The 22,111-nt window shown below is 40.8% G+C and overlaps 1 protein-coding gene across 1 annotated transcript; it reads right to left on the reverse strand.

The window, feature by feature from the left end:
- Nucleotides 1-784: 784 nt before the first annotated feature.
- NUFIP1 (nuclear FMR1 interacting protein 1) lies at nucleotides 785-22,073 on the reverse strand. The gene is made up of 10 exons (XM_021528467.3): nucleotides 21,596-22,073; nucleotides 20,734-20,822; nucleotides 19,524-19,628; nucleotides 18,839-18,901; nucleotides 18,433-18,509; nucleotides 11,978-12,070; nucleotides 8,138-8,400; nucleotides 6,532-6,660; nucleotides 5,397-5,629; nucleotides 785-2,965 (listed from the first exon to the last, which is right to left on the reverse strand). The coding sequence occupies exons 1-10, from the start codon at nucleotides 21,990-21,992 to the stop codon at nucleotides 2,627-2,629; spliced, it is 1,788 nt and encodes a 595-aa protein (XP_021384142.3). The 5' UTR covers nucleotides 21,993-22,073; the 3' UTR covers nucleotides 785-2,626.
- Between the last annotated feature and the right edge of the window lie 38 nt (nucleotides 22,074-22,111).

Below are 22,111 nucleotides of genomic sequence, written 5' to 3' on the forward strand. Positions count from 1 at the left end.
GGGAACTGAATTTAAACTAGACGCCTACAACTACATTTTCAGTAGCTAAGTTATAAAAGAAGAAAGATAAAAAATAAAATTTCCTAAGTGTGAAGGTTGTCACTGGAATATTTTTATCTAAAGTGAGTCACAAAGACTGAGCAGTAGGACTTTTTTTCTTAATAACACTGTAAAAAAACCAAAAACTTTCAGTAACTACCACCCCAAATCAAGACAATGAGAAAGCTAAAAGCTACACAAAACACTGGCTCCAGCAGCATGCCAGAAACAACAAGCTCTTCTTACAGACACAGAGAGGTATTCTATTCAAGTGAACAAAACCCACCTCTGCTAACCCAGAGCAGATAAAACTGCAGGGACCAGAAAAGCCTGCAGGCATTTGAGAGTACCAGAGAAGGTCATTATGGCACCTTTCCTGTACAAAGGCTGAATCCAAAGTACTAAGAAAGCACATCCTTCATGGGCAGGAAGGGGTATGTGAAGTCTGAATGTGATCTGGAAGAACACAAAAAGAAAAGTGGGGGAAAAGAAAGGGACAGAGACCTCCTACCATTGACCAAGACTGCAATTCAGTGTTTGACATCACTGCAGTATCTGTCTCCACATGGCTGCTACATGAGTTGGCAGAAATGGCTTGTTACGAGAAAAATAGCAGTTCTTAATGTATGCAACAAGTCCCAGGTTAAAACTTCTGGTTTATGCCATGTACAGATCTCTTTATCAAGAAACCTATTTCTTTCCATCTATATGAAACAGACTTTTAAAAAGATTTTTCTTCTGACAGTTTTTGGTTTTGTGTGAAAGTTTAATAGTCTTAAGTCATAAAGACAACAGTATAAAGAATTCTTGGTAAAGGTTCTATCTTTTTAAACACAAAGTCTAGGGGTACAGTCAAAGAAAGCTCTGCCATCACCTTGATAGGACACAGGGTTGTTTAAAGTGCAATTTAATAGCAAATTTAAGACATCCATTTCTTTTCCCGCAGCTGTCACTTATGCTTTCAACAGCACTGGTACCACTCCACTCCGAGACCAGGTTCTGCTCAAGTGCCAGATCTCCGTGGCTGAGTGTTCTTTGTTGGTATTTTCATTGCAGTAAAGCTGTAAGAGCCAGAGGCAAGTCAGTGAGATTGAGATGGCTCGTGAGATCATCATGGGAAGAATGAATCATCTGCCTTGGAAATATAAATGTTTATGATCACTGCTTCTATTCTGCACATATATCCTTGAGACACACAACTTTTACAAGGGTGTTGGTATTTATATAATTCCATAAATTTAGACAGTGCATTACAAACACAATATGCAGTTGTAGTTATAAATAGCAGAGCAGCAGGATAGAATTTTCAACTACTTCTTGTTTCCTATACTCCACAAATGAGATGTGTGGCACAAGTTAAGGAACTACAGAAAAGAAAATATAGCTATTAGGCAATAAAAAAGCCCCATATGAGTATCCTTCTTTCAGGTGGTGGAATGGAAGGCTAGACTTCTAGCAAAGAAAAAGAAAATAAAGCCAGTCCCTGAGAGTTAACTGCAACATTTAACCATGACTAAAAGACAAAGTGCAGATTCTAAAGTGGAGGTTTCGAGAATAGATTATTTTTGTGGAGTGTTTTCAGTGTCAATGGGACAAACTAATACCTGCCCTTGATAAGAAGCATTCTGACAAACAAACACACAATATAATCAAAAGACTAAATTTAGTTTCTAAACCTTGGCTGATGCTTATTTTTTAGTGCTCACAACACTACGGATGTATGCACAAACCCATGAAGAAAATCAATTGCTGGGTGCTGTAGGAGCATCGTAACAACATACCAAGGCATTCTTCCAGAAGGCCAACTAATAAATTCCCAATGTATATGCAAAAGGTAACCAGTAACTCTTGGTAAAGCTTTCTAAACTTTGATAATTATATTGAGGGTTTGCTTCAGCAGTTAACTTGTCAGGCAATAACTGTAACAGAAGTTAAAGCTCAGTATTGGACACCTGAGCTCAACCAGCAACCCAGCACTGATGCAAGTTGTTGTTTGGTTTTTTTTTAATAAATAAATAAAACCTGCACCCTCATTTAAATTCCTCTGCTCAATTAGCAACTTAATTCAGGGACAAGCAGTACTTTTTCAGCTAGGTCAATTATATCTTCCATATTTTACACTAGCTATTTTAGATTTATATTAGATGTATCTTATGACAGCTGAAGTGAAACAATGTGTGCACTGAATTACTATTTTCAAACTACACTGAAATACTTCTGGACACTCAATATACTCTACACACACCAGTCCATAACTTCACATGAAGAAAATCCATCCTACTTGGCTCTGGGGCTGGACTCACACACATTTCATAAGAAGACACTTGGAACTCTGAAGCTCTAGAGCAGGGATCTGCATCTGCTCTAGGGAAGGTCATACTTTGTGCCACTGATGCCTTTGTGCCATGTGGAAATGGAATTACTCGACATGTTTTCCAAGGAAATGGCCACCTAGGGCAGAACAGATCAGTAAAGTGGTTTTAACAGTTCTCAGTATGTACTTTAATGACTTTGTTACACTGATGACTTTCAAAAAGCATCAGTTGGGTAGAAAATGTGAGCCTTTACTGTCCATAACAGACATCCTCTATGGTGCTCCTTCACACTGAATTGATGGGGTTTCCCACGTGTCCTCATCTGCCAACTGAGCCATCTGTGAAGTCTGATCCACAGGTTCTTTCTCACCCTGGGCTATTAATAATGCATCTTCTTGTCCTCCTTCTAACTGAAGGTCAGAGCTACAAGAACAATTAGATTCATCAGGTTTTTCCATAGAAGGCTCTGCTTTAGCTGTAGAAGACTGTTCTGTTTCTGCTTCAGCCTGTGGTTCTGTTTTAAAATGAAGTCCAAACATGTTATTTCTGATGAGGTATCGAACACACTGCAAAATCACATTCCTTTCATGTCGGATGTCCTGGGCCAGTAACTGGAAATTAAAAAAAAGAGAAGATGATGCACATTTCCCTCCATTGCTCTGTAGCTGATACAAGCACAGCAACATATATTGATCTACTCAGTAATTTCCAACATCTTTCAAGTTAAACAGGTGGCTCTCTCACACAGGTCCTGGACACAAGGGGCTGGAGACTGCCATACCAGAGGCAATGATGTTCTCATATCATGGACTGTAATACTGGGCCATGCATTCCAGTACATCAGGGTAGTAGGTCTATTATCATTTTTTACACTTTCTGAGTTATACTGTATCTACAATTTAATATCCCATGCATTTTTAATTTAAACCCCAAATGAGTAAAAGATAAATAGAAGGAAAGGGCATCTTTCATCAGGTACCAGACCATGGATTTAAACAGCAGTAACTGGTCTGGGCTATAATACATACACCAACCTAATTCTAGTAGCTTAATCAATGTGCTAGAGGCCTTCCTTATTGACTTTAACTTAATTGAGGTTCACTTTGGTAGTAGGAAAAAGAAACCTATCAGCCAGAGGAGCTGCATGAACCTTTTTCATTGCAAGTGTCAGCAGAACTGGTAGCATGAGCAAACACAATCTGAGCCAAGAGGCTAAACCTGTAACTACCTGATCATTTACAGGAGAGCTGTATTACACACTGCAGGAGATCTGGCTACGTTTTGCTTGTAATGTCACCAGGAAGTTTTTTTGTTGTTATAAGTTTCAACAGTAGTTTAACCAGCCACTTTTAAGTCTGAATATTTCTACTTAGATCAGTTGCTAAAATATGTTACAAGCAGCTGACACCTAAAATGAGCCTTAAGGAACTTTCTATGTGGACTAGGAGATGTACTTCAGGGCAGACAAGGGACAGCATAGTAATGTTCTCTTTGTTTGACTGGGAGAAGCTGGTGAATTCCCAAATGGCCAAATTAAGGCCCAGCTGGGCTGCAGAGATCACCCTATCAAAAACTGTATCTTTGTATTTCATCTTTTAATGCAGGGATGGGTATCAGTGGAGTGACAGCACACAAGCTCTTGATTTTGTCAGCACAGAGAATGACTAAATACACATTAATGTTTACATGTCTATGATAAGCGTGTTTTAGTAGCGCCCAAGCTCATTGCTTAATGACTGCCAGGAGATACCTGCAGCTATTCTCCTAACTCCTTTTGTTTTTTTTTAAAACATCATTTCATTGATACAACAACCTTTTTTAGCATTCTAATGCACTTTCTGGATTTATTCTGTAAAATTTCCATCTTGCTCTCTCTCAAGGTTTTTGTACACTAACGGTTTCTGATGACAGTGGAAGCCTACCTGCAAACCTCAGGCCCTCCTCTGTGATGCACAGCCACAGTACACATTCTTTAAAAACAACTCTGAGCAATTTGAAAAGGCAAAAAAACCTCACTAAAATGCAATTTTAAAAATGGACTACACTGGCAAGCTTCAACTTAGGTTTCCTATGTACTGCCAGCTTCTCTCAGCATGTGGGACTTGATCTGACTTTCTTCCAGAGTCATCACTGCTTTGATCACCAAAAACTTTGAAGAGCAAGTGATAAAGGCAACTGCATGCTTAGGGAGCTACACAAAGGACAAATATTTCCTTTTCAGTCACTAGAACTTTAATTCTTGGCAACAATGGTGCTATGTGTTAAAAAGACTACTGAGGGATTTCTCCCATCATCAGCAGCTCGGGACATACCTTATCAGGTATCTCTTGCTGAAACATCCTGTGCTATTTCAGAGCTCTGATGTCAGTGGCACCCTGCTTTCTCCTGTGTTTTGCCACTGCAAGTTTTCCCTTGATGGAGGAGCTTTATGTCATTTATAGACTCACAAGAGTAGTACTGCTTTTGAGTAATAAATACAATAAAAGCTCCAAGGTTTTGTTAGAGCTTTCTAAAGAAAGACACCAAGCTTTGCTCTTCAAAGTGCTGTCCCTTCCTCAGATTGATCTAAATATGCCTAGAGAAGAAACTCCTTCTGCAAGCAGGCTGCGGCTAAACACCACTCTGTATTTTAAGTCACCAACACACTTCTCAACAAGATCTCTTTGCATGTGCAAAAAGATCTGTGTGCTCCTCCAGCAGAGGAAGGTGTGAAGAGCAAAGCTGGGAACAAAAGGATCAGATCATGGCTGCTGCAATTATTCATTATCAAAACCTATAAATACTGCCACAGGGAAGGTAAGAGACAGGAACAAAGGGCTTGTTCCTTGTGCAGCTCATTTCAGACAAAAGTCAGTTGTTACCTGAATGCATGCCAGGGTATTTCTATTTGTCTATTAAAGCATCTTCAGCTTCTCTAAGTTAAACGCCCACTTTTAAGCCAGGCCCTGTGCTAACAGACTGCTCTAACTTCCTACAGGAAAGAAGAGAAACATTCACAAATAGTTCTACTCTTGCACAGGAGGCATTATTTTAGCCTCTTACCATTTCCAGCAGAGTTGGACGGCGCTTGGGAAGGCGAGGTAATGTTTTCCTGCCCCGCTTATCAGGCCTTCTGGGGGGACGTGCATTTGAATTCGAGCTCCTTAACGTTGTGCCTGCGCATTCTGGGTGATTTTGATTTGGTTTCCGACTCTGAGGAGCAGGAGTAGTTTGAGGTGTATTCCTGAGCACAGCCTGGTTTTTCTCAGCTTTTGTTGCAGTCTTGACAGGGATTTCTTAAAGAAAAAGAACACACTTTCATCTCAAACTTAAAAGCCTCTTCAACATGCTCATATCCCTATGCACTGGCAGTTCATTAGTACTATTCTTGCTCACACAACCTGACATGAAGATGTTCAGTGTTTACTTGGAGGAAGGGAGGGTTTTGTTTAGCTTGGGTTTTCTTTTTGAATACAAAGAATAATCTATAAACATTCACAGAAAGGAAAACAAGGTATTTTTGTGCTGTAGAAAACAATTCTACAGCACAAAAACAAAAATAAAAGTAATTGAGAATTTCAAACCTCTGCCTTCTTATCGCTTAAGAAGTACATTGCTTCACATTATAGTTTGCTGCAAATTTGGCTGCTCAGAAAATCATGATAAAGTTAGGGCAGAGGATACGCAGGCTCAATTCACTGTCTGCTAGATGCTCTCTAACTTTGGGTAGGCCACCCACGGCAAGTAAGACATAGTAAATATTCAGAAAAACAAGCAGCAGCAGCAATTCCTCACCACACACTGATGCATACACTTGAGAGAAGCACAAAATCCAAGTAACAGAGACTTCAAATCCTACTGCAACACCCAGCAGCCATCTATGGAAAAATCCCTTAAGGATGTGGAAATTAGTTCATGGATTGACAATACCAGCTTTTTCCTGGTACTATTCAAACATGATTTGAAGTAAGACTGAAAACAGGTTCCTTATTTTCCCCCAACTAGGAGAGAAAAGGCTTGGGAAATCTGATGACACACAACTTAATCAAAGACATTTTATGCCTCCTTTCTCAACCCAGGACATGTTGCTGAGAAAAGGACAGCAAAAACAGCCACAGTCCTGCTAGTAGTCCCTGTCACTGCAGTGTGACACAGGGAAGAAGGGGAGAGGAGAAGGGCAGAAGTTGTTTCTACACACCTTCGGGCTCGCTGTCGGATGCGCTGCCATAGTTGACCGACAGTGCGCTAAGGGCAGAGGTCACCTGCCTGGGGACAACCGTCCTTCCCAGTCTGCCATCTTCCTCAGCTGCCTCATCCTTGTCAGATTCTGCAGGCAAAGAAAAGGCAAGAGGGATTTTTCCCATCAATCCTGCCAACAAGCCAGCCTTGCCACCATATCCCCAGCTCAGCACCACACAACCTGATGTTGGGCACCATTGCTCAATGCTGGACTGATGGAAAACCCCCCCACTTGTCTACCCTCTACAGATAAGTGGTGACAAACTGGTGCCTCCACTGTTTATAGTCCTGCCAGCAAAGCCACTGAAACAAAAAGTTTCCTGAACACAAGCTTGAGCTTTCTGCTTCCTTCTTTGCATACAATATATATACAAATATAATTAAAAGTTTTGTTATCAAGTGTAGGTAAAGAGAAAGAGCATTTCATAATATGTTTTGAAGTCTTGCTGGATTTAGTTCTGAGATGGAGGAGAAGAATTTAGAAGCCAATCAGGGGGAATTAAAAAAAAAAAAGAGAATTAAAAAGATGCATCTATACAGCAAAATCATTGATTTGGGCGGTATTTTTTTATTCTACTTAGTTATATTGTGTTTGTCATTATTTGTTCTGGCTATATTTCTCAATTGTATAAAAAGTTGCAACTAGCTTTAATATTGTGTAATAAGAGAGTACCACATTCCTTTTCTACCTACTATAACAGAGGTCACTAGCTGTACTTTGGCATAATTAGACCTTTTATCATTAAGTAAAACAGATGCTACAGGGAAATATAGATATATTTAAGCATACTTAAGTTTCCCAACACTCAAAGATAATTGGAATAAATAAATTGCATAGGTATGTTGAGTTCTTCTCACTAATTGAAGATTATGTTTTCAAGAGGAAAAATGCAGCATGAGACTATCTTTCCAGGGAATCTATTCTACCCTTGTTATTAAAAATAACCAGAGTGTAAACCAGCTTACATGTCATATTCTAGGAGTACTGCATCACTGCTGACTATATTATAAATAGTTAGATCTGAAGGATTTATATTGCTGCCAGCATGAGGAAACAAGACATGCTCATGAAAAAAACAAACAAACAAAAAAAAAAAAAAAACCCAAACCAAACCCCCAAAAAACAAGCAGGAATACTTCAGAGAACACACACATATGGAAAATATCAAGGGTAATAATACAGCAAAGAACAGAATTAAAATACCAACATTTTAAGTAATTTCACTTAACTCGTACAAGGAAATCCATTTGTTTTCACTTTCTAAATACTGTTTGTTTCAAAACCACAAATGGATATTTAACAGACTTTTAAAATAATTTCGCTGTTGAAATACTTCAGTTTTTGGTATCATAAATATTTTCTTATCTCACATTTTAATTTAGCAACCTAAGTTGGTTCTGCAATGGCCTTTAGACTACTGTACAATATTTACATCAGAACATGTAACGCTGCACACAAATTTCATGTCATACTTCCAAAATGATGACTAGCAAGCACGAAGTCTCAGCATCTAAACTTAAAACAACTGTTTAAAATACAACTTCTTAAAGTTCCTTCATCTTACCGACATCTCCATTTGCCAGGAGACCAAGAGGGTCCATGTCTTTCTCATATGCTTGGTCTGCCAAAGCATTTTGCTTTTCCTGTTCCTTTTCACATGTGCTGTTTTCTGGTCCATTGGCTTCATTTTGAGGTCTAGGTCCATGATAATCACCACCATTTTTCTTAAATTTCTTCCAGAATGGGCGCCATTGTCTTCTCCTGTGTCTTCGTTGATGCCCAAGAGCCTCTCCATTTTCTGGAGGTTTCCACATCCCCTTCATTTTGCTGGAGAATAGAAACAGAAAGCTCATACAGATGATAAGCCATGACAATAAAAACAACTGATGTAACCAAAAAGCTCAGGCCCTTGTTTAAGGTTCAGCAACACAGAATGATGCCAGAACTTACACCAGTTCAGATACACACAAGGTGACAGACCATAAAATCAGTCACACCTCATCTCAGGCAGGGCAATGGGTCAAAGCAAGAACTGAATGAACAGTTTGAAGCTCATGACTTTTAGTTTTTAGTTTTCAACAAGGCCAAGGGTACAAGGGTAAGAAAGTTCCTCAATAACCTGCAGTGTGAGGATGTGGCATTTTAATTTCAGATAAAGTCAACAAATACTCTCTTAACTTAAGCATTAAAGTCATTCAAACCAGTGGCAACATGAAGTTAAAAGGAAAGCATCTACTAGAAACATTCTTTCACTGCTGAAGTCTTTTTTTCTTAGAGTTCTGAGAAGTATCTTGCTGCACCAAATCCATTCAGCCATCTGACACCATCAGCTGCAATGACTACCTACTCCCGCCTCCAACCAACATGCCATTCATCTTTTCCATTCCAAGTAAAAGAAATAAAAGAAATGTCCATTAAAATAATGCATTTTTCAAAACGTGAAACAAAACAAGTCCTGAAGTACAGGAAGAGCACAGCATGCTGGTTCCACTTATCTTTCACAGCTCTGTTATCTTCCAGGTTATCCTATAAACACATGTTGATAGGAATATACCTGGAAAGCTTAACAAACTCTGGTTGAATTCTATAGATACAAGAATAAATGTGACCCAGAGAGAAAAGCAAATATGGAAGGGACAGTTGAAGCTTCCTGGAAATATTTATTTCCAAGGAACAGAAACTTAATTCAGCAAAACAGGACTGTAACTAATCATCAGTACATTACAACAGCAAAAACTATACAAGATCTCCTGTTCTGAATGAGCCCCATGGTTGGTTCTGATCAGTCCTCCCTGTCTCAGCCTCACTTACAGAATGGCTGAGATCCTATCATCTCTCATGTGGGATGCTATGTTTATGTCTCGCATTGCTAAAATCTCACAGCAAGGTGCTAATATTTCATGACAAAGGACTTCTATTTGTTTGTCTTAATTCTGAGGTCTAAACAAGTCATTTAGTACCCCATCCTTCTTGAGTTACAAGAAACAGCATATAATTAATTACACTTTATTCACCTCTTCCACCTATGCAATCTTTCTAGGCCTCCATCACACAGTCATTTCAAGCCACCCACTACTTTGTTTGTTCAGAAATTTTTCCATTACCAGCATTCCTCTCTTCCATGTTTTTCTGGCTTCATCAAGTCCTTTAGAAGAGAACAGCGCCTGTCATAGCACTCAGGATGACTTTATATCACAACAAAACATTTTTAATTTCATTCTCAATTTCATTTTTCGACAGTGTCTAACACTGATTGCTCATCCCTGACGGCATCACCCACGACAGTGTTCCTGTGGCACAAGTGGCAAACCACTGCCTTCCTGTGCATCAGTCCCTCACCCACAAAAGAAGGCTAATATTATCTCCTATGATTCAACTCCAAGAAGAAAGAAAACTGCATTTCTCAATTTGTACAACCATGCTCTAAATTCAACATGTTGTACAACCTAGAAGATATTGAGCAAATACAGGCTTAATTAAAGCTGTTGTCCTTGACCAAGAGTTAAAAACTACTTTCTAAATTCTTTGGGACCTCAAACACCCAGAAAGCAACCCCAAGGTCAAAAACAGGTGCCAACAGACATCAGCCTGGTATCTGCCTTCTGCCATTCCCTTGGAAGACATCCTGCTCTTCACTCTCCATTCAGAGGGCATGGAGAGCTGTGCATTATTATTCAAGTGTTGTGAGACAGACAGGCTTCCAAAGCGCTCCTCCTGCATCTCTCATCAGGGATGCTGAGACAGAGGAGTTGCAAAGCACTTTCAACAACCACAAATGGAAAGCACAATGGAAGTGTTAAGCATCTAATCCTTTCTAAATCTTACTTAGCTATTTAATAGTGCAGATTGCAGGGAACAGGCTGTATTCTATTTTTTCCTCACACATCAGTAAATTTGCCAGATAAGTACCAATTCCAGAATCTTTACTGCTGATATACAAAGCAGAAACAACAGATTATGGACAGTTCACCCAGTCTAGAGTGCTAAGGGGAGGGAGGGAAGAAGAGGTTTCTAGAATGAACTAGAATAAAAAGTTGCTATGCAGAAGTAAAGAACCTGCAATTTTGAGGGCTTTTTTTTCCAGTTTTCCAGATATAAACCTACTAATAAATGTAACAGCATGGAATTGCTGATGGAAATTTAAGACTTACTTGATGCATCTGCCTCACAGTCACAAAAGTCAGCAAATAAAACCTGTACTTTGTTACTGTGACAAAGAAATGTCATAATATATATCCACATATATATACAATAAAAAGTTTGCAACTTTAGTTTCAATGCCTAGGTTTGGTTCCTTGGGTGCAAAGCACTCCTGCAACTTTATATCCTTTAAAGGGAGTTTTACTTCAGTCTTCTATAAACCTTTCAGTCATGAAAGGCAACTGGTTGAGTGGGGGCAGGCAAGCGCTGGATGTTCTAAAGAACATGCTGCAACAAGGTAATTTGCACTGTCCATATTTAATAAATTACACTAACTTCTTATTCTGCACTAACTCAACCATTTTACTATGGTGCAAGTTTTGTTTTGTTTGCTCTCATCCCCTACACAAAAGCTAGGCAAACCCCAGCTGCACTTCCATGCATCAGAAAACAGCATTTAGCAAAAGCCCCTTTGGACCAAGTCTGTTCCTGCCTTCCAGCTCAGTCATACTAGTTTAAACAAATGATATTTTAAGAGTGTGGCTCATTATAACATCTTTTTAAAAAAACACAATCTTCCCACAGATCCTAAAGCAGAGCTAATGAAGTTAGCTGGTTCAACCTAACAATGAAACTGAGAGAGAAGAACAAAAAACCATGCTGGAAAATAATTCATAAGGCAATGAACAGATAGAAATCCAAGATGAGTAAGCACTAACTCAGTACAATGGTAGCAGATAGATTAAACTTTATTTTAATATAGTTTTCGTTATAACTTATGTAGTGCTGCTTCTTTTTTCTACCCTCCATCATTTTTATCTTTTTCCCTTCTTAACTTGACTACTGATTTAATAACAGAAAGGAGAAAAGGTAAGAATAAAACCTCTGTTGGCCATTTTCAGGTAATAAAGTATTAAATCATTTGGAATCATTATGTTGCATGACTTTTGTCCCCATTACTACTTCAGAGACCAATGTTATGCTGATCTAATGAATGGCCACCAGAAAAGTGGTTTTCTCAAACAAGCCAGAATACCAGATTTTTAATGTAGTTATTGTTTCATTTAACTGAAGTGGACTTTGGAGCACCATGAAGTAAACAAAAGAATATTACATCAGCAGTTTGCCAAATGGCCTATCCTCTCTTAAAGGGCAGCCAGATTCTGAATATAGTGGAAGCAGCAAGTTCTGGGAGTCCACAGTAAGAGAGCATACTTTTGAACTCAGTGGGAGGAAAGCAACAGGCTTGGTTCAAAACACTTACCCAAACTGCTGGGTAGTCAGCACTTCTCCCCTTTCCTCCTTCTGTGTCTGCATTTCCTTCTTCCTTTCAATGTTTGCCAAAGTAGGAAAATTTCTAGAAGAAAAAAATAGTTTCAACTGGCACTTAAAGGATTCACTGTAGTTTCTCAATTCCCCCTTTACCAAATCAGCTTCCTCTATAAACATTACAGATTTTAAGAAAGTTTCAAGGAAGTTCAACTGACTGCTTCTTTCTTAAAAAGGCATTAGTGAGGAAAAGAAACATGAGTACATTTAGACTTACATATCCAGATGCAATGAATAAAACAAAAACAAAATTCAAAAACTAAAAATCTATCACATTAGCATTCTTAGATTTACCATACCACCAAACAACATGGTACAGACACAGTTTGTTTATAGTCATGGACACTCCTTTTTCCCTAGCACGTAACAGCATGATTTAGTCCTCCTATATTATTTTATGGAGCTTCAATTGGATTATTTGAATGACATGTTTTTAGCAAACTAACTGATCAGTTCTTGTAAACTTAAAAAAATTAAAGGTTATATGAAGAGCTTCTGGGTGCACAAGATTCCTTAATGTAACAGAGAAAAGCACAGAAATTCCTTCTTGAGTCATATTTAGCATTGTGCTTGCACACTGACCAAGTTCACCAGAATTACTGCCCCTTTTTAATTCCAGGTTCAAGAAAAATTGCCAAATCATGCAGATGAAAAGAAATCTACTGTTACAATCATCTCCCAAACCATCGCATCTCTTCAATTCCCCACCTCCCTTAACATACTTCCATCCAGACAAATGCCTCGCTGGTTCTAACACGCAGAGCCTGGGCAGCACGCTTTTTACCATCAAAGCCCAGAAATGGCTACACTCCTTGCTCTGTAAACATCAGTTAACTCAATGTCAATGCTTTGAGATAAAGGTAGTAAATGAGAAACCCATGCACATGCTCCCCCATCTTCTGGATAGAAACATGAAGAATAAATACTTTATGCCTATTAAAATGGAGTAAAGAGAAACATAGAACAGCTTCTCACTAAAAATAGCTATCAAAAAAGACATGTATCTTTCTTTAAATATTTAATCTTATCACATGCATTTTCCCCATATTACAGAATGAATGCTAAGTGTCACATTGATTCAAGACAGCTTCAACCACATACCAAGGGAAAAAGAGAAACATTTTCTACAAGACAAATCTAAACATACTACAGAACTTGTCTCCTTTAAGAGGATTTGAACATGAGCTGTCAACATCTATTTTCTTTGGATTTCTCCCAGAAATCTGCCATACAGCTCAAGTGAGCACAGGGATGTGATGTTTTACCTCTGCTCCTCCCTGTTAGTTAGATTTATTCATCCATGTTACAACACTCTCAGCACCTAGCAAATGTGCAATGAACTCTTTAATCTCAAAAGCTTTGCACTGACAAAGACCCCTATGCCCTGCAGTTTTAGGAGAAGGTGCTTTCCTTCAAACACAAAGGCTCCCAGGAGGACAGCAAGCCATAAAACAAGTAGTTATGCTGAAAACATCCCCAGGCTTATTGTAGAGATTGCAGGGGGGGAGGGTGTTTTGAATATACAGGAAGACCCTAAATACTAGAGCAAAGGACTCTTCAAATGCTCCAGCACTTATGCTGATTAAGGACATATTCAGACATGCTCTCTCAACATGATTTGAGACATGAATGCCTCCCACTTTCATTCCTGCGCGTTACCACTCCCTCCATGAGCCACCGTAATGGACTGCACCAAGGCTCTCAGTTCCATTTAACTGCCAAGACTGACAGATTTCTCCTAAACCACCCTTCCAGCTGACACAGGCAGTAACTGACAGCTGGCAAGAGCTCAAGTCACAAGTCCCAGTATGCCTGCAGAAGCACATCTGAAGGCATCTGTAGTAGCTGTGTTTATTTTCTCCAGCTCTTCTCAAATGTTAAATGGCATTTTACTCACTGCCTTTACCTCATGTCTTTCCTGACTGAGCCACTCCACATAAAAGGTGATATGCTTAAATCCCAAGAGCTGACTTGGGTTTGCACCCTTCTAAGATGGCAAGCCTTCCACCTCTCCTAAGAAAATGATGTTCCTAAAATGTTACCTACAAACACCACTGAAGCAGAAGTACCCCAGCACTTACGCCTTCCAAACAACTTGTCATAGCTTGAATAGAAACAGCTTCATCAGTCCCCACAGGGCTTTATAAACCTAAGCAACATACTGCAAAAGGGAGAGTTAAACTAGGATGTGATAGTCTGGCACAGCAGACTTCATGAAGCCAGTACAGCCTGAGAAGGCAGCCCTCTTTCATAGCAGTTGCAGCTCCCAACAGTACAAACTTCTACAGTCCAAAGTTTTTCAAAATAAATCGATACTATCAGACAATTGCTTTTCAGGCTAAAATGAGTATATTAAATATATCCCAACAAAATGAGACATGAAGGGAAAGGATACCCTAAAGCTTCTAGAGACAGGGAACAGTGACACTGAGCATAATCAATAACACATGTGTCTTAGTGAATAGATTTTTTTTTTTTAATAAATGAGCACACTAGCCACAGCCATGCATTTTTTTACAGGCTAGCATACTTCATCTTGCTCTCATAAACATTGAAGTAAAGTAGCTCTTAGTGAGTGAAGAAACAGAGCTTTGCAAACTTCTAACAGAAAAGAGACCTGTTTCTATAGCAGTTTATACAATGAATTCCTGAGTCAAGAGTTATACAAGTTCATCATTTTAATAGGAACAGCACTATGAGCAAAATGCCTCAAAAATTTCTTGAGCTGGTCTTAATTGCATATACACAGCCAACAGCAAAGGAGACATGATAGCCCAAAGGGAACAAAAATGACCCAACAGAGCTGATAAAATCTTGGCTTAACTTTCCTACATCTGATTTAACCATATGTTAGCTGAGGTAGTTTCATTGCTAATCTATCCCAAAAGATCAGAGTAAACTTTATTGTATCTATGTTTACCTTGACCTGCTGGCACATCCCTTCTACTTTGCTTTGTCTTCTCTCCTTTACCAAGTCACAAGAATTATTTTCCATCTGCTATTCTTCACTACTATTAACACAACACCAGGGAGGATTCCCATCTACTCTAGGATTATCATTATGCAACTAGAAAACCACAAATTAATTAAAAGTGGTGTGCTTAACAGTACTGGACTTCAAGCACCTAGCACATGCTCAGCCTGTGAGATGTATTGCAAGGAAATAAAATGGACAATTCCTATCTGAACAAACCAATGCCAAGAAAATAAAGAAAGCGGGCCAGAAAGGGGATAATTTACAACACACAACCTCAAGAAAACCCCCCAATGTTATATTAGAAGCTAAGCAAAAATAAATTTAATGATTCCCTTTAAGGCTAAAGCAGCCTTGCCACATTCTTACTAATAAGCATTGCTCAAGAAATGTTGGTGAGAAACAGATGGGCTGGCAGGACCCAGATCTCACTTGTGGAGTAGGGAAGACAGCAATACCTCATTCTGACACATTAAGAAAATGCATTGCAGATAATTCTCTTTAAGCTCATGTTAAAGAAAAAATATGCTGAAGACAGCACATTTCTCAACACTTGGAAGGGACAGGACAAATCAAAACAAGAAAAGCTGATGTCAGACTTCACAACCATCTGTCTGCAAAACATAGGGAAACCCTGAGATCCCATGGAACTTCAACTTAATTAGATTTCTTGGCTCAGCAGGTTCAACAGGAAAACAGCATTCCAATCCAGCATGCTTCATCCAGACATACTCCTTACCAGCTCTCCTCCTCCTCTTTCCTCTGTGAGAGTAAGGCTACATTTTAAACACAAGCTCTTTCTTGAAGATTTTAAGCAGGATACACAACTGAGCAACACAGCAGCTAATTAAAAAGAAAAATCTCAACTCTGCAAGTAATTATTTATAATGGCTGAAAGAACAAGCAAGACAGGATGCAGCATGGAAACACATATTAAATCACTGCAACCTAATTAGGAACAAACTATTAATGACCTAAAAAGATTCATTCTTAGCTCTGATTGGAACTTCTAGAAAGAAAAAGGTTTTTTCCTGTCACCATAAACCAAAACTGCTTAATAGCTAAGACTCCCTCTGGTGTCCCTTTTTTCTGTACAATGCAGTGTTTACTGTGAATCAACAGCAGATCTTCAGTACTAAACTGACGCTTTGCTGGTGACCCAATTAATGCTGCACAAAAGTTCCAGCTGGCTTTCTCTCTCTGCCTGCCTCCCACCCCCTTTTTTTTAATTAAAAAAAGAAGGATGCTCATAGAGCTTCTTCACTGTACAAAGAGTAACAAAAGCCACCCAGGTAGTCATTCTACACCCATCCATCACAGCTAAATACGATGCCCACAGAAGGCCTGAAGTACCAAGATAAGGCACTACTCCATCTAGTGGCCTTGGCTCAGACACTCCTAATCCCATTCCCTCTTTTCTGGTTGGTGGCTGTGACCAGGAGACTTCATGTCCTTTGATTTTACGGTGCCGCAGAGAGCAAAGTCTTTCAGCAATGCTGTATCACAGCCTAATCATATTCACCTATAGAACCAACACGAGATCCTTCAGCACCTCAGCATCACCCTTACAATTAATTGCAGATAAAGGCTGATGTGATTTGCAGCACCCACTCCACACAAAAATTATCTATAATTTTAAGTTCCATTCCCACTTCCCTAATGTTCCAGTAGAGCACATACTGACATATACACCTTAAACACCATTTCAACACTTAAAACCTCAGCATCAGTTGCTAGACAGGAACTCTCCTCAGTACTTCCCAAAGCAGAGAAGTGTATAAATAGTTGAAAATGAGTAGCAAAGACTCTCTCAGAGACTGGCTATGAATATGGATCGTCTTCCTTGAGGTCACCATTAGAAAATCAGGTCATAAAAGAAAAAACCACATCACAACAGGAATATATAAATAAAAACCAAGCATCTTTTGAATAAAAGGAAACCATGGAAGGAAAACTAATCTAGCACCAAAACTTGCCTAATCTAGCACCAAACTTATATTTGCACAGATCACAACCAATTTTTGTCCAGTTAATGAAGGCATTTCAAAACTGTTTCTGTATCAAAAAAAGTTTTGTTTTTTTTAAAGAACATATGGATTATTTAGATTTGTAAAAAATGAAAAGCAGGTGCAACAGTTGACTGCTATGATGTGCTGACACAGTGGTAAGATTTCCTTTTGCCTTTTGGAGATTTGCTGAAATTTGAGAAAAAGCTGAAACCATGACCAAAGAAAAATTGAAACCTCCAAGAATTAAATTATATGGGGAGAAATTTTGCTTCTCCACACAGGAAAAAATGGGTGGGAGGCAGTTAAAAAATTCTGCAATAAATTCCATTCATTTTTCTTTTTCAACAAAACAGTGTAAAAACATATTAAGGGAAGTGAAGTTCAAATCAAGAACACATTAGCAATGCCTTCTGATGTGGATGCAAGGTGGATACATCAGTAGGATTCCATCAGACCACTGGGGTTTATTTTCACTAAAAAAAATCCACGTGACTAGTACACTGCCCTAGCTCATCACCACTGATCTCAAAATTAAATTTATATCATTTCCCATTCCACACATAGGACTCTTGCTCGTGGAAACAGAACTCACGCCCTGATCACTTCCAGAACTATATTCTAAATTATCAATATATGTAAGGAAAGCCTGCAGCATCTTTCTCCTGCAGGGAAAATGTGGATTTTAATCCATTGAACTCTGAAGGAAAAAGAAACAAATCTGAGAGATAAATACTTGAATCCCAGTCAAGACAAAAGTTACACTCTGTTACATCACAGGATAAGAAATAGCAAGAAATACTGCTTATAGGAGAATTTTATCTTGCATCCTGCATACAATGCAAGATAGACTGCCTGAGAATGTATCATTCATGGTTTCTGTTCTCTTTCACTAGAAAAGCATCAAGCAACACAGAAAGCCCTTAAAAAATTAGGAAAACTCCCTGGTGTGGTCTACTGGGACAACTTAAGCTGGGGAAATCTGCACACAGTATTACAGTTATAATCAGTACAACAGTTCCAGATTTTTAAACTATTAAAAACCACAGTTCCAGATTTTTAAACTATTAAAAACCACCACACAAACACTCCTGAGCTAAAATGTGATCTGTGATGAGGCTAAAAGGAATGAGACATTCACCTAACCTGGGATACCACATCAAACATCTTGGAAAGCTGCTTCCTTCTCAGCTGATACCTTGCCTTCTATTATAATCTTCTAAATTATTATAATCTCTGAAGCTCACACTCTTCTGGCTCAAGCATTCTGATACAGATCACTGCTGCAGGAGTTTTGCAGGGTCAATGGAACAGCAGAAACAGCAAGTTATGTGCTGCTCCTGACCTTCAGTTGTCATCTCATGCTCCCACAGGGAAAATACAGTAAAATCCACAGGCCACAAGTCTTACCTTTTTCTTTCTTCTCTCCATCTAGCAATCTCTTCTGGACTATCTAATTTTATTCTTTTAGCACCAGGTGCATGTGCCTAAGGAAAAAGTATTTCAGAGGTATTTAAAAGGGGAAGGAAAAACCACAAGTTAAAAAAGAAAACATCATTATGTCAGGTATAGTGGTATCAACACTGCTTTCATCTCCAAAACTGGTGAGACTCCACACAGAGATGATAAAGTGAATCCATTAAGAAAACCCCACAGTATTTAACACATTTTCATTCACAAAATTGCCTTGAAACAAATTTTCCTCAGAGGTGATACATTTTCTTTCCAGACGAGAAAAGAAACCACTGAAGAATAAGAAAAGGGGCTATGGTAAAGATGGCACAGACTCATATTTCGGGGCCAGAGGGTTACCTACATTCTTCCAGTGTATCTGAACGATCTTCTCATGGGCACTGAAATTGCAACCTTCTTCTGAGCACTGCAAGATAAGAGGGTGAACATAAAACATAGAACAGTTTACGTAAGTTATAAACAGGCTTTTGAGCACACTTCAAATAAATTCAGTGCCAGTTGCTTGTACAGTTTTTGCACAGGCTGTGTAAGTTACCCTGTTTGCTAACAAAAGTGATTGTAAAAACAGCAAGCAGGAATAAAGTACTTTTAAATTTTATCTGGTTTTAGAATAACCAGTGTAGGCAACATATCTGACAACTGAAAAGAAAGCAAAGTTTATCTAAAATAAAGATTTGCAAGACTCTTCAATTTTGATACTTGCAAATTTTCATACTTTTCAATAAAGGAAATTTTCAAAATGTTTCTGCACAAAACCTGTACATGCTATAGTGGTGTCAATTAATTAATTCCTATGACTTAGTAATACTTTGCAAGAAAAACAGTTTAAAATGCTCCAGTAATAAAACCAAAAATACAACTGAAGCCTGCCCTATGTATAGCATTCAGAAAAAAATCCCCCAGTAACACTTGACTAGCTCTGGAATCTCTTTTCTGTGTCTTCTGTTCAAAGAGTAACTACAGCTAACTGCTTGTCAGGCCGAAATTTAAAAATCCAAGTGTGAATAAAAGAAGCCAAACTTCTTAACCTGTTTATGCTGTGAAATGTGTTCATCATACTTCTCCTGGTTTTTATAGCCACGGTCACAGGTATCACAGTAATGAGAGAAAACTGGCTCTTTTTTTTTTCTGGTCTGAAAAAAAAAAAAAAAAGAAGAAGAAATAATCTCAGGATTGCAGTTATAAGATATTCCTGTTTTTAGTTATGAAACACTATTTGTATTTTTGTTAATAAAGCAGTTACATGTTTCAAAAGTTTCAAAGACAAGCTAACATAATATGTAAGTTAAGTTTCAATTACTTATCTTCTAAACAGTGCCCTGCACACAGCTCTTCCCACTACCACCTTTCAATCAATTACTGCTTCTGCAAACACACGAGTCTGCTGGCACAGACTTCACAAGGGCTGTGAGATTTAGGCTGAAGCCCTGTGTCTCTCCCCTACCAAGCCAGACCATGACCATTCTACCATGACAGGTACAAGTTCAGAGGGCAGCACAGACCCTGCCTTCTCTCACTACACACATCAGTGTCATCTGGGCTGAACTTGACCATCTAACAGAGCACTAGTGTAATTTAGGCAGTTGGGCATCACCACACTAAATGACATAAACTTGTGTAGGAATTTGGTTTACACATATCTTTCAAGAGTTACAGACTGTTACTATTTGCTCTCTTCTAAGGGCAAGCAAGTCCAACAGGATTATGGGATCTCTATAGTGCCTTGGGACAAGTCCCATAAGACTGACACCATCACAGAATGGTTTTGAGTGGGAAGGGACCTTCCAAGATCATCTGGTTCCAATCCCCCCACCAGGGACAATCTCTGACTAGACCAGGCTATTCAAAGCCCCATTCAATATGGCCTTCAGCACTTCCAGGGACAGGCCAGTCACAGCTTCTCTGGGCAATGTGTGCCAGTATCTCATCCTCTTTGTAATAAAAAAAGTCTTCCTTATGTCAAATCTAAATCTACTCTGCTTTAGTTTAAAACCATTACTCCTTGTTCTATCACTGCAGGCTGTACTATGAAGTCTGTCCCTTTCTCCTAAGTTCCCTCAAAGTACTGAAAAGATGATGCAGGGTTCTGCTTGAAGCCTTCTCTTCTCCAGGCTGAACAACCCCAGCTCTCAGCTTTCACAGGAGAGGTGCTCCACCCCCTAATCACTTTCGTGGCCTTTTCCCGGATCCATGCCAACACATACATGGCGCTCTTGCACTAGGGACCCCAATCCATACCTTTGGCTTGTTATTTTCTTCCGGACAATGTTTACTAAATGTAGGCGCTTGCTTGCCCTGCCGTTTCTGGGAGAAATTACCATTCCCGCCTTCAGAACAGAGGAAAAAAAAAAAAAAAAAGAATGAGCCATTCACAGTTAAAACCCTCCCCACTCCTACCTCGGTGGGCAACAGAGAAGGATCTAGGGAAGAGGTAAGAGAGGGCTGCATGGCCAATATGCTTGGAGGAGAGTCCTGCAGCCCCAGGGGCTCAGGACGGCCCCAGGGGCTCAGGACTGCCCCAAGGGCTCAGGACGGCCCCAAGGGTTCGGGACTGCCCCAAGGGTTCAGGACTGCCCCAGGGGCTCAGGACTGCCCCAGGGGCTCAGGACGGCCCCAGGGGCTCAGGACGGCCCCAGGGGCTCAGGACTGCCCCAAGGGCTCAGGACTGCCCCAAGGGCTCAGGACTGCCCCAGGGGCTCAGGACGGCCCCAGGGGCTCAGGACTGCCCCAGGGGCTCAGGACTGCCCCAGGGGCTCAGGACGGCCCCAGGGGCTCAGGACTGCCCCAAGGGCTCAGGGCTGCCCCAAGGGCTCAGGACTGCCCCAGGGGCTCAGGACGGCCCCAGGGGCTCAGGACTGCCCCAGGGGCTCAGGACTGCCCCAAGGGTTCAGGACTGCCCCAAGGGTTCAGGACTGCCCCAGGGGCTCAGGACGGCCCCAAGGGCTCAGGACTGCCCCAAGGGCTCAGGACTGCCCCAAAGGTTCAGGACTGCCCCAAGGGTTCAGGACTGCCCCAGGGGCTCAGGACAGCCCCGGAGCCCCTGCCTGCATGGGATGGGAAGGAGCGCACGGACCGAGAGGGTTTCTGCCCTGCCCCTCACCGTGGTGCGGGCCCGGCGGGCGCGCTCCGTAGGCCGGCGGGAACCAGGCGGCGGGCGCGGTGTAGCCGGGAGGGGGAAGGAAGCCCTCGGGCTGCGGGTAGCTCTGAGCCGCCGGGTAGCCCTCGGCGGGCTGGGAGTAGCTGTCGGCGGGAGGGATGCTCTGGGCGGGATCCGAGTAGCTGTCGGCGGGCTGCGAGTAGGACTCGGCGGGCTGGGAGTAGCTCTTGGGCTGCGAGTAGGTGTCGGCGGACGCGTAGGCGCCGTCGGGCGGCGGGTAGGGCACGGGGGCAGCCCAGAAGCTCGTGTCCCAGGAGGGCGGCGGGCAGAAGAAGGGCGGGGGGATGCCCGGCGGAGGCAGCCCCGGCGGGGGCGGCGGGTACCAGGCGAAGGGGTTCATGTCGGGCCCGGAGAGGCCGCCCGGGTGTGCAGACCCCGCTCCGCGACGCTCCCGCACCACCACGTGGGGCCGGCCGGCGGCGGCCGCGGAACGCGTCACGTCCGGGCTGAGGAAGGCGA

The sequence above is a fragment of the Lonchura striata genome, chromosome 1 (assembly GCF_050655825.1).
Source record: "Lonchura striata isolate lonStrDom1 chromosome 1, ASM5065582v1, whole genome shotgun sequence".
Lineage (NCBI taxonomy): Eukaryota > Metazoa > Chordata > Aves > Passeriformes > Estrildidae > Lonchura > Lonchura striata.

Coding starts and splice junctions, on each gene's coding strand:
- NUFIP1 (XM_021528467.3), bottom strand. CDS start 21,992: ATGAACCCCTTCGCCTGGTACCCGCCGCCCCCGCCGGGGCTGCCTCCG. Junction 20,823..21,595: donor CCCGCCGGGCCCGCACCACG/GTGAGGGGCAGG, acceptor TCTGTTCTGAAG/GCGGGAATGGTAATTTCTCC. Junction 18,902..19,523: donor ACATTTCACAGCATAAACAG/GTTAAGAAGTTT, acceptor CTTATCTTGCAG/TGCTCAGAAGAAGGTTGCAA.